This window comes from Anas platyrhynchos, chromosome 27 (assembly GCF_047663525.1).
Source record: "Anas platyrhynchos isolate ZD024472 breed Pekin duck chromosome 27, IASCAAS_PekinDuck_T2T, whole genome shotgun sequence".
Taxonomy (NCBI): domain Eukaryota; kingdom Metazoa; phylum Chordata; class Aves; order Anseriformes; family Anatidae; genus Anas; species Anas platyrhynchos.
Window position 1 is genome coordinate 4,367,282 of NC_092613.1, and position 13,088 is coordinate 4,380,369.

Here is a 13,088-nt window from a genome sequence, read left to right on the forward strand (position 1 = left end):
GGTGTTTTTCATTTTTCCGCTTTTTATTGCTGCTTTTAAAAACGCGGATAATGAATAACATGCCTCTGAGCCAACCGGGGCCAGCCCTAATGGCTCCCAACATGTCTGCAGCATCGAGGGGGATGGGGAGCGGGGAGGGGAGGCCACTGACCTTGGATATTTATGTTTGTGCTCTAAAAGCAGCCTTAAAAGAAGAAGAAGAAGGGGAAAAAAAAAAAAAAAAAAAGCGCAACAAATCGCCCTCCCGGTTAAAGCACCGTGCAGCATCGGGGCAGGGCAGCCCCCGCTGGGTACGGCGCCCTCGGGGAGATGCGAACCCGGCCCTTGTGGTTTTGTGGCTGTGGATTTTTTGCTTTCTGGGAGGATTTGTAAGGCGAGGCCGATGCTCGCGGCGCAGCTCCCCTCCCACTGCCGTTTGGGGCGCAGGGGGCTGAGGCGGGGTGCTGAGCACCAGCAGCGGGATGAGCCCGGAGCGGGAGATGTGGATGGGCAGGAAATGCGATTAGATGGAGAAGGAAACCGAATCTGGCTCGAGTTTTATGGCAGATTTCCTGAGCCGTGCTTGGCGGCGGTGTGCACGATGCTCCCGTGCTTTGCAGAGCGGGGACGGTGCCGGGACGGTGCCGGATCGAGGCTGGGAAGAGCAGAGCAAAGAGGCCTTGGGGTGGATGGGAAGGCTCTGGGCAGGGGAAAAAAGAGCTTGGGGACACGAGGCGGGTGGCCGCGGTGTCACCGTGTGCTGCTTTGAGCACGCTGGCCTCACCGGGGGGGTGAGGTCCAGGTCCCTTCTTGGCACTGCAGAGCCGTGGGAGCTCTGTGGCCTCGCTGATGGGTCCCCTGCCCTTGGCTTGAGCCCCCTGGCACAGCGAGGGCACAGGGCGAGCTGGATTTCCTCCTCCTCTCTTTTCCCTTTTCTCCTCCCTCCCCTCTGCGTGGACCCGGCGTTGCTTCTCATCGAGCAGGGACGCGGTCGGCTCCGCTCCATCCCTGCGTGGGGACAAACCCAGGTGCTGGGGTGCCTCGTCCCCTCCCCACACCGACCAGGATGAGGAGGGACAACTCCCAGCTCAGTGCCACGGCTCCCAAAACCACTCCCCAGACATCCCCTTGAGAGCTCCCAGCACCCAGGTCCACCAGCACATGGGGACGCCGAGCACCCCAAGCACCCCAATTTGGGTTCCCATCGCCTCCGCCAGCTTTGCTGCTAAATCCGAGGGTCCCAGCGCACCCGGTGGGCTGGGGTCGTTCCTTGCCTGTCTGCCCCCTCCCTGTGTTTGCAGCCACGCGGGCGAGCACTAATTTTGCTCTCTTGGGAGCGAGGAATCGTTCCCTGGGACTAACGGGCTCCGCACTAATGCTCCTCGTAACCTGCTTTGTCCCGTGCCTGCCGCGGTGCTCGAGCCCACGGTCAGCCCAAAACAGAGCGCAAAAACAGCGGGGACTTGAAGAGGCTGGGGGTGACTTTGGATAGGGTGATGGAGGAGTTGGATAGCACGAAACCTGGATTTTGGTCCTTCTGGGGGTGGGGGAGAAAAAATAATAATAATTAAAAAAAAAAAAGGGCGCATTTCCCCCAGGCTCAGAGGCAGCAGAGTAGCAGTGATTGACGTGTGACACCAAACGAGCTCCTTGCTGGACACTGTTTCTAAATCACTTTTTTATAATGTCAAACAGGGGAGAGACACTTCCAGCAACACGTTATCCTTGAGACGTTTTCTAATGGTAAATATTTTTGTTCTCTCTACCTCCGCGAGGGGATCTAACCGCAGGGGTGCTCTCACCTCCAGCCCGTCACTCGGGGGGCTGAGCGGGCGGACTAACTGCATGCCTCGCTTCGCACGGCCTCCAGCCCCACTAACCATCCCCTGCTGCTGCTTCCCAACCCGGCCTCGGGCTGCAAACAGCCTCTGCTTTTGGGGAGAGAGAGAGCAAAACCCCTTCCCTGGCTGCGCTTGCATGACGCGGGGCGCTCACCTTGCCCGGGCATGGGGTGCTGGTTTTCTTCCCGGCGATGTTTGTGGTGTTTGTCCCCAAACCAAGGCACCCGGTGAGAAGTGACCAGCGGTGTCCTTGGGGCTGTGTGAGGGGGGAGATGCTGTGCCCATCTCTGCAGCCGTAGCAAAAGTGGGAGCAGTTGCCACCCGTGCATTGGGGCAGTTAAAAAAGGCGTTTGCAGGAGCCGTGCTGCAAGCCTGGCGTGCCCGACACAGGGCAGGGCTCGCTCCCTCGGTGCTTTCTGCTGGGGAGCCCTCACCGTGCGCCCTCCCCGAGGCCACATCCCCTCCTCTTCCCTTCCCCGTGCCCCGGGGATGTTCCTTGCAGAGCTGGCTCAGCAGCACCCTGCAGTGACACCGCTCCCTCCGCGTGCGCAGGAGCCCCCACACCATCACCACAGGTCCCCAGGAGCCACCCCAGCTCCGGGTGACACCGCGCTGCTCCCCGGGCTCTCCCAAAGTTACCCCTTCCTGGAGCCCCCCCTGCTCACAGACCGATGCAGGCGCAGGTGGGGACATTTGGGGACCTGGCGTGTCCCAGCGTGGCTGCTCGCCGTGCTGACAAATTGCTGGGAGGCTCTCTCACAGCGAGCTTTGCTCAGGCTTGTCACCGGGGCTGCTTCCCCGGGGGTTTCCTTGCAATCGCTGTGGCACCAGCGAGGTTTGAGCCCTGCCCCGAGGCCAGGGGACGCCTCTGCTCTGCCAGCCGGGACGTGGGGTGTGCTGAGGGCTCAGCACCTCGCCTGCAGCCCAGAGGCTTGATCGGGGACATGCTGGGAGCACAAAACCTCCCAATTTGGGATGTGCTGGGTGCACGCAGCCTCCCGGTGCGCTCAGGTGTGCAGCTCCCCGCTTTCTGCTTCGGGGGGCTCTGCAGAGCCTTCCCCAGGCATCTTCCCTTCGGGGGGGGAACCTTCATCTCGGGGCTGTCACTGTGCTGAGCAGAGCTGCTTCTAATCACCCCGATCGCCCCACGGTTATCTCAGAAAGCTCTCGGGGCTGACGTTTCCCTGCGGGTGGTGGAGGCGAAGCCGGAGCGCGTGCGGGCAGGGAGGGTGCGCTTGGACCCGGTGTGGATTTGGGCAGTGCAGGGGCACGGTCGTGGCACAGCGAGGCTGGGATGGAGCGAGTGTGAGTGTGTGAGTGTGTGTGTGTGTGAGTGTGTGGGAGCGTTTGTGTGCGCACAAGCTGCTTTGTCTTCTCCCTCCCCGAGCGATGGGGGCCCTCGCCAAAGCCCTGTGTGGTTCGGTGACTCACGCTGCCTCGCGCCAGGCTCGCAGCAGCCCCCGGGCTGCCAGCACCACCAAACAATGCTCCTCTCCCAGGGCCGCCTCCCGAACAGCCCCGCAGCACCCGGCCCCAACCCTTTTCTGCCTCTCAGGTACCCCAGGAGCCCACGGTCTGCTCGCAAAAGCTTTTTTTTGCAAGCCCTGGGATGCGCCCCCCCCTTTGCTGCGGTGTCCCAGATGGGGTTGCTCAGCCCCAATCTTGCACCGGCTGCATCCTGCACGGGGTGCTGGGGAGGGCTCACTGCAAAGCCCAGCCAAAAGTCCCAAAGGAGGTGAAAAGGGAGCCGTGCTCCTTGGTCACCCCAAAAGCAGTGTTTGCTCTGAGCACATCGTTGCATCTCTGCAGCGACCCTGCTAAACCAACCCTCCCGGGGCTCCCTGTGCATGATCCACTGGGACAAAGGCTGAGTTCAATTTTTAATTGAGCCCCCGTGAATTTTCCCTTCCCCTCGGCGTAACACCACCGGCCCCATCGTGGCCAGGCTGCGTGCGCCGGGAGGACCTGGCTGCGGGACCCGTATCTGCACAAATCCCTCCCTGGCCGTTTTGTAATCGCGCTGGCCATTCGTTTCGCGAGCTGCTCCCTTTGTTCTCTTATTATGGGACATCATAAAAATAGCAGCGGCAAGACGAGCACAGAACGATCCCAGCCCCGTCGCCCTGCAGCGAGGGGCTGCGTGGCTCAGCCGTTCGTGCCCCACGCGGCTCTCGCAAGGAGCGGCAGGACCTGGGGTTTTGCTCTTTCCAAGGAATTTCTTCAAGGCATTTTCATGTCGGGTTCCTTGAAGCCCGAGCGCCTCATTTATCCGAGCGGCCAGCCCTCTGAAAGGAATACTTTATTACCCTTTGTGAACAACTTAATGCACTCCGAGCCATTGTTCTGGTGGTTAGGAGCAAAATTGAAGATTGATCTCACAGGGAAGCTGTCAAGCTGAAAATGCCTCATTTAAATTAGTGTCCCTTCTAGTTTTACCAGCAACAGCTGACTTTGATAATGCTGAAATAATTAGCTATTTTTTTTCTTTTTTTTTTTTTCTAAACCGGATTTTTTTTCCACTGATGCTGCCTGCGTGTGTGTGTGGGTTCTAATTTTACAAAACCTCGCCCGAATTAGCCCGCGATGTTGGACCGGGCAGCACGCACCCGGCTGGGCCGAGCCTGCCAGTGGGTGACACTTGGGGACAGGGGACACGAACGTGGGATGTGCAAGTGTTGGGAGTGGATTTTGTGGGAATTGGAGCTCGGGGCGAGCCTTGGGGCTTTAGGGAGGGTGGGAGCAATGGCTGAGTGCTCTGGGGGTGCTGGGGTGCATCTGGTGTGGGACCGGGACCGTGCACGCCCTCTGAGTGTGTTTTGCACGCCTGAATTGTGACAGCCCTGGGTGTTTGGGGGTGAAAAGCTTGGAACTGTGCCTGGGCGTTTTGGGGGTGAACATCTTAGAAACCGTCCCTGGGTGTCCCCGTGAGCGGTGCTGGGTTCTCCAGCCACAACCTGCGGATCTGTCGCCTGCTTGCACCATGAGGGTTGCTTTGAGGCTCCCAAGGAGTCCAAAAGCATTTTTATTTAAATTTTTCACGGTGTTTCTGGCCGAGCCTCCTGCTGGTCGGGCTTACACCACGCTGCCCCCTCACCAAGCCCCATCCCCAGCTCCTGCCTGGTGGCAGAAAAGCCCCAAAACCTCACCCTGCTGGGGTGTAACTCGGAGAGGCAACTCCTCCACCTCGGGGCTGCCAATATTTGATCTCACCTGATCCTTTTCTTGGGGGACACAGGACCTTTTGCCAGCTGGGAGCTGAGCAAGGCAGGATTAATCCTGCAGAGCTGCTTCTCCCTCTGCCTCCATGGAGCCGCTGTTCCCGTGCGCCCCGGCCGTGCCACCAGCCTCTGCCCGCTTCTAAAGTGCTGATTGCTGGGAGGCAGGAGGGTTCTGCAGGGGCTGGGACAGACACCGAGAAATCAATCTGGGTGCTTTTCCCTGCCTGCAGCCTGGGATGAGCCAAGGATCTCGCAGCCAAAACCCACGGAGAGCAGCAGCCAGGAGTTATAAGGGCACCGAGCGCTGCCGAGGTGGAAAATGCAGCGGGACTGCCGGCGTGCAGCCGAGCCCTGAGCTGAAATCGTGCCGTGCCTTAACCCCAAAGCACTCCCCTCGTGTGCTCAGGGGGGTTATTAACTGGGGGGCTCCTTGGCTGCGCTACGCCAAGAGCCCAGAGCTGATGTAGCCGAGCAGGGAGGGTCACAGCCTCTTCCCCGAGCAGCAGCAGCACGTTTTGGGCAGCGTGAGCCTCACCCCCGGGCTTTTTTTCTCTTTCTCCCTGCAGAAACGTGCGCCGTGAACAACGGAGGCTGCGACAGCAAGTGTCACGACGCGGCCACGGGCGTGCACTGCAGCTGCCCCATGGGCTTCATGCTCCAGCCCGACAGGAAGACGTGCAAAGGTAGGGAGGTGCTCTGCCCCTGGCAGCCTTCACCTGTGTCCTTGGAGCCCTTCGAAAAGGCTCGGGTTTGGCTCAGCTCCACGTTCCCCACGGTGTTTGCTTGCGGCCAGGGGTGGAGAAGGGGGAACACCCCCGTGCGGGGCTCCTGGGGTGCAGTGGGCACCCACGGGTGCTCTGCTGGAGGGAGGATCCGAGGAGCTGAGGCCAGGTTTGCAAAGCTTTTTGGGTGTCTGCTGAGATGGGAAAATCCCAAATTGTGATCTCTTTGTCTTTTTTAAGACGCGTCAAAATGCACCAGTGCCCTGTCCTGCAAACCTGGCACCATGCACACAAGGGGAGCTGCTCTCCCTCCCCACAGCCTGGCCAGGGCTCGGGATCCCCAGGGGACAATCAGGGACCCAGCTCAGCCCCGTACCCCCCACCCCGTGTCTCCTGGGGCTCGCTGGGGACCCAGCACAGCCCTGAGGCCCCCTCCTGCCCCAGCCACACGGTGCTGGGAGCTCTCAGTCGAAGCCCCCAGCTGGCTGCCCTGACCCTGGGGGTAATTTAGGGACCGGCGGCCACAGGGGTTGATGCAGAGGGTGGGGAAATCCCGGTGATCGTGGCTGCAGGGTGATGGCACCCTCTTGTTTTTGCTCCTTCGGAGCTGGCAACGGGACCCTCCTTGCTAAAGGTGCTGCGGTTGACCCCAACCCCCCTGGGAAGGGTAATTTGGGTCAACTTAGAGGCAATTTAGAGGTGCGTGGGTCCCACTGCGGCTCTGTGGGGTGACTGCCGGGTCCCACGTGGGCGATGCTTTGGGGTGCTGCAAAACCCTTCACACTCCCAGGGACATCCCCGTCCCCATGCGTCGGCCAGGGGACAAGCCCCTCGCGTGCACCCGGGCCCAGGGGACGCGGTGACCCCGGGGCAGGACGGGGCAGTGCCTGCGTTTTGTCTCTCGGCAGCTCCAGGAACTTGACCCTGGTTGAAAGCAAAGCCCCGGCCCGCGGCGAGCTGTCTACCTGCTGACTGATTCCAGAAGCCCCCCCCTGCCCCCTTGTTATTTTTTCAGCGCCCGCTGCCCCTCCGATTCGGCAGTTTCCAGGAAAGCGCAATAACCTGGAGCCATATCCCCTGCGTCTGGGGGTTTTATTACAATTGCGAGCTGTTTTACAGCCGGTTCCCCCGCGATAATAAAGAGAAAACCTCGGCCCCAGAGAGGCAGAGCTGTCGCCCCAGCATTGGCAGCGGGGGGCCGGGGAGCCGGGGAGGACAGCCGCCTCTTCCTGCTCCCCTTCCATTTTACAGGGCATTTCCTAGCAGTAAATTTTGTGTTTAGGAGGGGGAAAAAAGAAAAAAAGGGGGGAAAAAATTACATCTCCCAGCCAGCCTCTTTCCAGGTTCCCAGGTCGTCGTTTTCAGCCTTGGCGATGGCAAGAAAAAAAATGGCCCAGCAAAGGGTGCCCAGCAAATCCCCCAGGTCTCCAGCCAAAACCTGCTGGGGGCAGAGCCCAGGGGCAGAGCCGGAAGGTTTAGGGGGGACCAAACACCCCCGGGGGTGGCCACGGTCACCAGCCCGGGGTGCGAGGGGTGTCCCTGTCCTGTCCTGTCCCCACCAGACATCGACGAGTGCCGGCTCAACAACGGGGGCTGTGACCACATCTGCAGGAACACGGTGGGCAGCTTCGAGTGCAGCTGCAAGAAGGGCTACAAGCTGCTCATCAACGAGAGGAACTGCCAAGGTGAGGGCGCTGGGGACCTGGGGACCTCGCCTCTCCCTGCCCTTCGTCCCTGTCCCTCCCTCTGTGGTCCCGTCCCCAAGCAGGGGTCCTGCCCTGGGTGGGCACAGCTCAGCGCCCACCCTGCTCGGCTTCTTGCGAGCTTTGTGTTTTCTTGCGTGAGTTTTTTTCCTTGGGTCAGTGATGGGAAGAATCCCAGAGTCATCAGGGCTGGAGGAGCCCCCCAGGGTCACCTGCTCCAGCCACCCCCCACCACCACTGTCCCCACTGAGCCGTGTCCCCAAGCACCAGCCCCAACCTCTCCTGGAGCCCCCCCAGGGACGGGGACTCCCCCACCTCCCTGGGCAACCCGTCCCAACGCCTGCCCGCTCTGTCTGAGCAGAAATGGCTCCTCATTGCCCACCTCAACCTCCCCTGGCACAGCTCCAGGCCGTTCCACAGGCTGAATCCTGCCTGCCCATCTGCTCCCCGCTTGGGGCCATGCTCTGGATGCAGAGCGAGGCTTTGGGTGCCTTTGCCAGGCTTTCCTCCTTCCCCATCACTCAGAGGGCAGGAGGGAGGGATGTGTCTCCTGCTCGGCACAGCTTTCCCACCTTCCTCTCCCCACCCCGACATCCTGCAAAATCTCACCAAACCTTGCCACTGTGTGCCAGGGCGCAGCACCACTGGTTGCGGGGCCGTTTTGGGGGGGCACAGAGCTCCCCCCCAGCCCCGAGCCGAGGGCAGTGCTCGAACGCAGCTGCTGCAAGCCAAAAGCTCGGGCTCTGGCCCCAGCAGGGGGGCGCAGGGCTTGCCGACGCTCCAGGGCTGAGACCTCTTTCATCTCCGTCCAGGTGCCGCGCGCTCTTGCAAGTTTGACGTGAGCGCGGCAATTAACTTAATGAAGCCAATGAAACGAGGATCAAACCCGCCGGGCTGGGCTCACCCGCGCAGCCGGGGCCGCCCAGCCCTGGAGAGGTGCCCCGCGGGGGTGCAGAGACAGCTCTGGCACCGTCCCGGGGCAGGACGTGCCCGTGCAACAGCCCTGCCCGCCGGGCAGCACCCAAGGGCCCCCGCAGCCGTGCCCAGGGCATGGTTTGGCACGTTTTGGGTGCGGAGGGGCTGCAGGAGTTTGGAGGGGGAAGGACATCGGTGTGGTGGGCTGCAGATGCTCTGGCAGCAGCTGGACCATGCAGGGGGGGTGGGACACGAGGTCCCAGAGCATCCCAGTGCATCCCAGAGCATCCCAGTGCATCCCAGAGCATCCCAGTGCAGCCTCCCCGTTTGCTGCAGCAGGTGGGGGAGGGCCGTGCCAGCCCTCAGCTCCCCACCTTGCCTTTTTCCCCCCTCCCCAGACATCGACGAGTGCTCGTTCGACCGCACCTGCGACCACCTCTGCATCAACACCCCCGGGAGCTTCCAGTGCCTCTGCAACAAGGGCTACACGCTGTACGGCCTCACCCACTGCGGAGGTAGGGCCGGGCGGGTGCTGGGTCCCCACCTCCCCCATGGGTTCGGGGTCCTGGGGGGGAGCACTCGGGACACCCAGAAACGGGGCAGCCCCACGGCACGGTCGCTGTGGACCCCTTGGGGCTGTCCCCAAGGGTTGGTTTGCAGGGTCCCAGGGGGGCTGCCCCGTGTCCTCGCCGTGCACCCGGTGCCGTGGCCGGGTGGGGAGGGCGCACGCAGCCAGGGGCTGGTGTCTGCGACTTCAAACGGGGCGACAGGAACAGCTTGCGACTTGTCTGCAGCGGCGGAGAGGGGAGAAATCCCCGGCGTTTTTGGCAGGGAGCTGGGACGGGGTGGGAAGGGGAACATCAAAAGGGGCTGAGCTCGGTTTGAGCTCAGGCTGGCTCCCAAGGGCGGGGGCGTGCGGCGCCCCGGGACGCGGGGAGCAGATGGGGTGCGCGGGGGGTGCTGGAGAGGGGTCGTGGCAGGGGTGGGGGGTGACCCTTCTGAGACCCCCGGTGGCATTCCCCAGTCTGGGCTGCTTGGGGTTGGAACCGAGCCTCATGGGGTCCGCAGCAGGGAGAGGTGACAGCCCAGGGGGCATGGGGGGGTTGCCCAGGTCTGTGCCCCGTTTTGGGCTGGGGTCGGGGGTCCCCCCATGGAGGGGCCGTGCTGGAGGGGAGCAGCGGGGAGAGGGGCCGGGCTGCCAAGCAGCTGCCTTTTGAATTGGGCTGCTAAATGCTTCCATGTCGGCTCTGTCTGCTGCCCCCCGCAGCTCCCCAGCCTGCCGTGGGGCCGGGCTCAGCCTGGGTGGGCTGCACCCGCCGCCGCCCGGCCCCTGCCCTTGGGGGTGCCACCGGCTGGGGCTTCCCTCGAACCCCCCCAAATTGGGGCTGTGGAGCTGGGAGGAGGCAGAGCTGGAAGCACCCTGCTGGGGCACAGGGTTTGTGCGCTTTGGCCATCCAAAATCCCGCTCTGGGGGCGATTCAGCATCACAGGGGTCCCCCTCTGCCCCCCTGACATCCCCCCCCACCTCTCCCTGTGTCCCCCCCAGATGTGGACGAATGCAGCATCAACCGCGGGGGCTGCAAATTCGGCTGCATCAACACGCCCGGCAGCTACCAGTGTACCTGTCCCGCCGGCTGCAAGCTGCACTGGAACAAAAAGGACTGCGTAGGTACGTGGGGGCAGAGCCTGCTGCTGCCAGGGATGCTCCAGCACAGCCTTGGGGGGGTGCCGAAACCCCACGGCCCCCATCGTGGCTGTCAGTGGGTGGCGTGCTGGGATTTGGGGCATCCCGCTGCAGGGATGCTCCAGAGCAGGATGATTTTGTCTGGGGTCCCTTGTCTGTATGGCACGGGTCTAGATGGGATGGGATGTGCTGTCCTGCTCCCTCTGTCCTGATTTATGGACTTTTTCCATTGATTTATGGACTGTGCTTGGGGCTGGCCGTGAGCTCGTGCCCCAGCAGGTGCCCCTAAATGAATGATTTTTGTGGCCCTGGCTGTGCTCTGACACCCGCCCACCCCCCTTCACTGGGGAAAGACGCAGCAAAGTGCAGCTCTGCCCCCAAAATCCTGAAAAATCCCAGCGGTGACAGCTCAAGGAGGAGCTGGGCTAGGGGTTGGGATGCTGCTCCTGGGGCCCCACGCCGCACCGTGCCGCCAGCTGAGGGGGGACGAGGGGGTCCCGCCGTGGCTCTGTGCCACCCACGGGCGTCCCCCGCTTGTCGTCACCAGCTGGTGCGTGTCCCTCAGAGCTGGTGAAATGCCTGTCAGGTTCCGTGCCGCCGCGGGCCACCCTCACCTGCAACAAGACGGGCAAGAAGGACAGCTGCGCCCTCACCTGCGCCTCCAAGGCTCGCTTCCAGCCAGGTACGGGGAGGGTTCGGGGGGGTCCCCATCTCCCTGCCTGGCCCAAACTGGGCGCAGAGGAGCAGCTGGCAGAGCACCCTGAGGTCCCGAGCCCTGGGATGAGGGAAAAGGAGTGTTTGTGGGTTTTTTTTCCTGGCTGAGTTTGGCTCCTCAGGATGGGTTTGCGCAGCGCAGGAGCCGGGCGGTGGGGTGCGGGGTGCTGGGTGCTGCCCCCCAGGGTCTCTGCACCCCCTTTTGGGCAACCACCGCTGACCCGTAGGGACCGTGTGGCTGCACCGGGGGGGGCTCAGCACCGAGGGGCACCCCCAATGCCTGCTCCTCCTTCCCACAGAGTCAGACAGCAGCTACACCGTGAGCTGCGGGACGCCCGTGCTGCGGCAGGGCAGCCAGCAGAGAGCGGCCAACAGCAGCCAGCAGTGCCTCGGTAAGGGGGCTCCGAGCAGCCACCCCCCTCCCCTAAAAAATCCCCCCCCGTGCTGCTCCCCCCTTGCCCCCCGGCTGGTTCAGCACCCGCCTTTTCTTTTAGAGGCTGTCGTTGCGCCAATCAAGCAGAAAGCTTCCTTCAAGATCAAGGACGCCAAGTGCCACCTGCACCCGCGGGCCAAGGGCAAGCAGGACGAGGCGGGGAAAACCGGGGCGCAAGGTGAGGGAGGGTCGGAGGGGGTGCTCCTGTGTCCCCCCCCCGGCACGGACGGGGCCCTGACTTGTCCCCCCCCTCATGCAGGAGGTGCAGCGCCCTGCTCCGACTGCCAGGTTGCCTTCGTCAACCTCAAGTGCGACTCGTCCAAGAAGGGGAAGGGCCGGCGGGCGCGCAACTCCTCCGGCAAGGAGGTGACGCGCATCACGCTGGAGTTCGAGGCTGAGATCAAGCCGGAGGAGACCACAGGTGGGCACGGGGCGGGTGTTTGGGGGGCGGGAAGGAGAGCCCAAGTGGTCCTTGGTGTCCCGCTGGGGTGGGGTGTGGGGTCCCGCTGGGTTTCCCCCTTATCGCCGCCGTCCCTCTTTCTCCCCGCCGCGCACCCAGCCAGCTGCAACCTGCACTGCCTGCGGCAGAAAGTGGAGAAGAAGCTCAAGTCGGCCATCAAAGCCCTGAAGAAATCCATCAACCAGGAGCGGTTCCTGCTGCGCTTCGCCGGGATGGAGTACGAGGTGGCGAGGAAGCTGAGCGTGGCCCCCGAGCGGCAGGAGAGCTGCGGGCCGGGCCAGCAGCGCCTGGGCACCAAGTGTGGTAAGGGGGCACCGCGGGGAGCCGGGGAGGGGGCTGGCATGTGTGTGTCCCCCCCCCCAGGGATATCCCCCTGCCGTGCCGCTCACCTCCACCCCTGGCTCTCAGTTAGCTGCTCGCAGGGAACCTATTACCACGGGCAGACGGAGCAGTGCGTCCCCTGCCCCTCGGGCACCTACCAGGAGAAGGAGGGGCAGCTCTCCTGCGACCTGTGTCCCCGCAGCGACGCCTTCGGCCCCGTGGGAGCCACCAACATCACCGGCTGCACGGGTAAGGGGGCACGGAGGGGGTTCAGGGGGGAGTGCCTGGGGACATCCCCACCGTGCGATCTCAGTGCCCCCGTCCAGAAGGTGGAAAAGCCCTGGGCACCCCGGAGACCCCCAGGAGTTCCCCGTTTTGGAGCAGGGGAGAAGCTTTTAGCGGGGCCCCACCACTCGGCTCCTATGTTCTCGGGGCTGCTGAGCCTGGCGGGGCGAGGAGCTGGGCACGGGGCACCCCTGGGTGCTGGGTGCCAGCGATGCCTGTGCCCGCAGGTCAGTGCCCCCCCGGCCAGCACTCCGCCGACGGCTTCAAGCCCTGCCAGCCGTGCCCCCGCGGCTCCTACCAGCCCGAGGTGGGGCGGGCGCTCTGCTTCCCCTGCGGCGGGGGGCTGACCACCAAGCACGAGGGAGCCCTCTCCTTCCAGGACTGTGACACCAAAGGTAGGTCCGAGACAGCCCCCGGGGGGGGTAACGGGGGGGGTCCCGTGGGGTTGTGCCCCCTTTTGAGCCCCCTTTGCTTTCCGCTTCCCCAGTCCAGTGCTCGCCCGGGCACTACTACAACACCAGCGTCCACCGCTGCATTCGCTGCGCCGTGGGCACCTACCAGCCTGATTTTCGGCAGAATTACTGCATCGCCTGCCCCGGCAACACCACCACCGACTTCGACGGCTCCACCTCCGTGTCCCAGTGCAAAAGTAAGCAGGGCATGGTGCTCCGGGGGTGTGGGCGTGCTGCGAGCTGGGGTCCTTTAACAAAGCAGCTGATAATTCCTTCAAATAGCATTTTGGGGTTATTTTATTTGGGTATGCAATGAGCAGTGCCACCGAACGCTCTCCCCCCTGCTGCCCAGTAAACCCTC

General features: G+C 63.2%; 1 protein-coding gene across 8 annotated transcripts in view; it reads left to right on the plus strand.

The window, feature by feature from the left end:
* SCUBE3 (signal peptide, CUB domain and EGF like domain containing 3) overlaps nt 1-13,088 on the plus strand; it is a 35,864-nt gene that overhangs the window by 18,460 nt on the left and 4,316 nt on the right. For 2 of the 8 annotated variants that reach the window (XM_072028321.1, XM_072028326.1), the window contains exons 7-19: nt 1,675-1,722; nt 5,605-5,721; nt 7,323-7,445; nt 8,777-8,893; nt 9,925-10,047; nt 10,610-10,744; nt 11,076-11,168; nt 11,271-11,387; nt 11,469-11,630; nt 11,769-11,972; nt 12,078-12,239; nt 12,503-12,670; nt 12,763-12,924. In XM_072028321.1, the coding sequence (XP_071884422.1) occupies nt 1,675-1,722; nt 5,605-5,721; nt 7,323-7,445; nt 8,777-8,893; nt 9,925-10,047; nt 10,610-10,744; nt 11,076-11,168; nt 11,271-11,387; nt 11,469-11,630; nt 11,769-11,972; nt 12,078-12,239; nt 12,503-12,670; nt 12,763-12,924 (1,731 nt within the window). The remainder of the gene's footprint in view (nt 1-1,674; nt 1,723-5,604; nt 5,722-7,322; nt 7,446-8,776; nt 8,894-9,924; nt 10,048-10,609; nt 10,745-11,075; nt 11,169-11,270; nt 11,388-11,468; nt 11,631-11,768; nt 11,973-12,077; nt 12,240-12,502; nt 12,671-12,762; nt 12,925-13,088) is intronic. The other 6 variants (XM_072028322.1, XM_072028327.1, XM_072028325.1 and 3 more) reach the window with 4 other exon arrangements.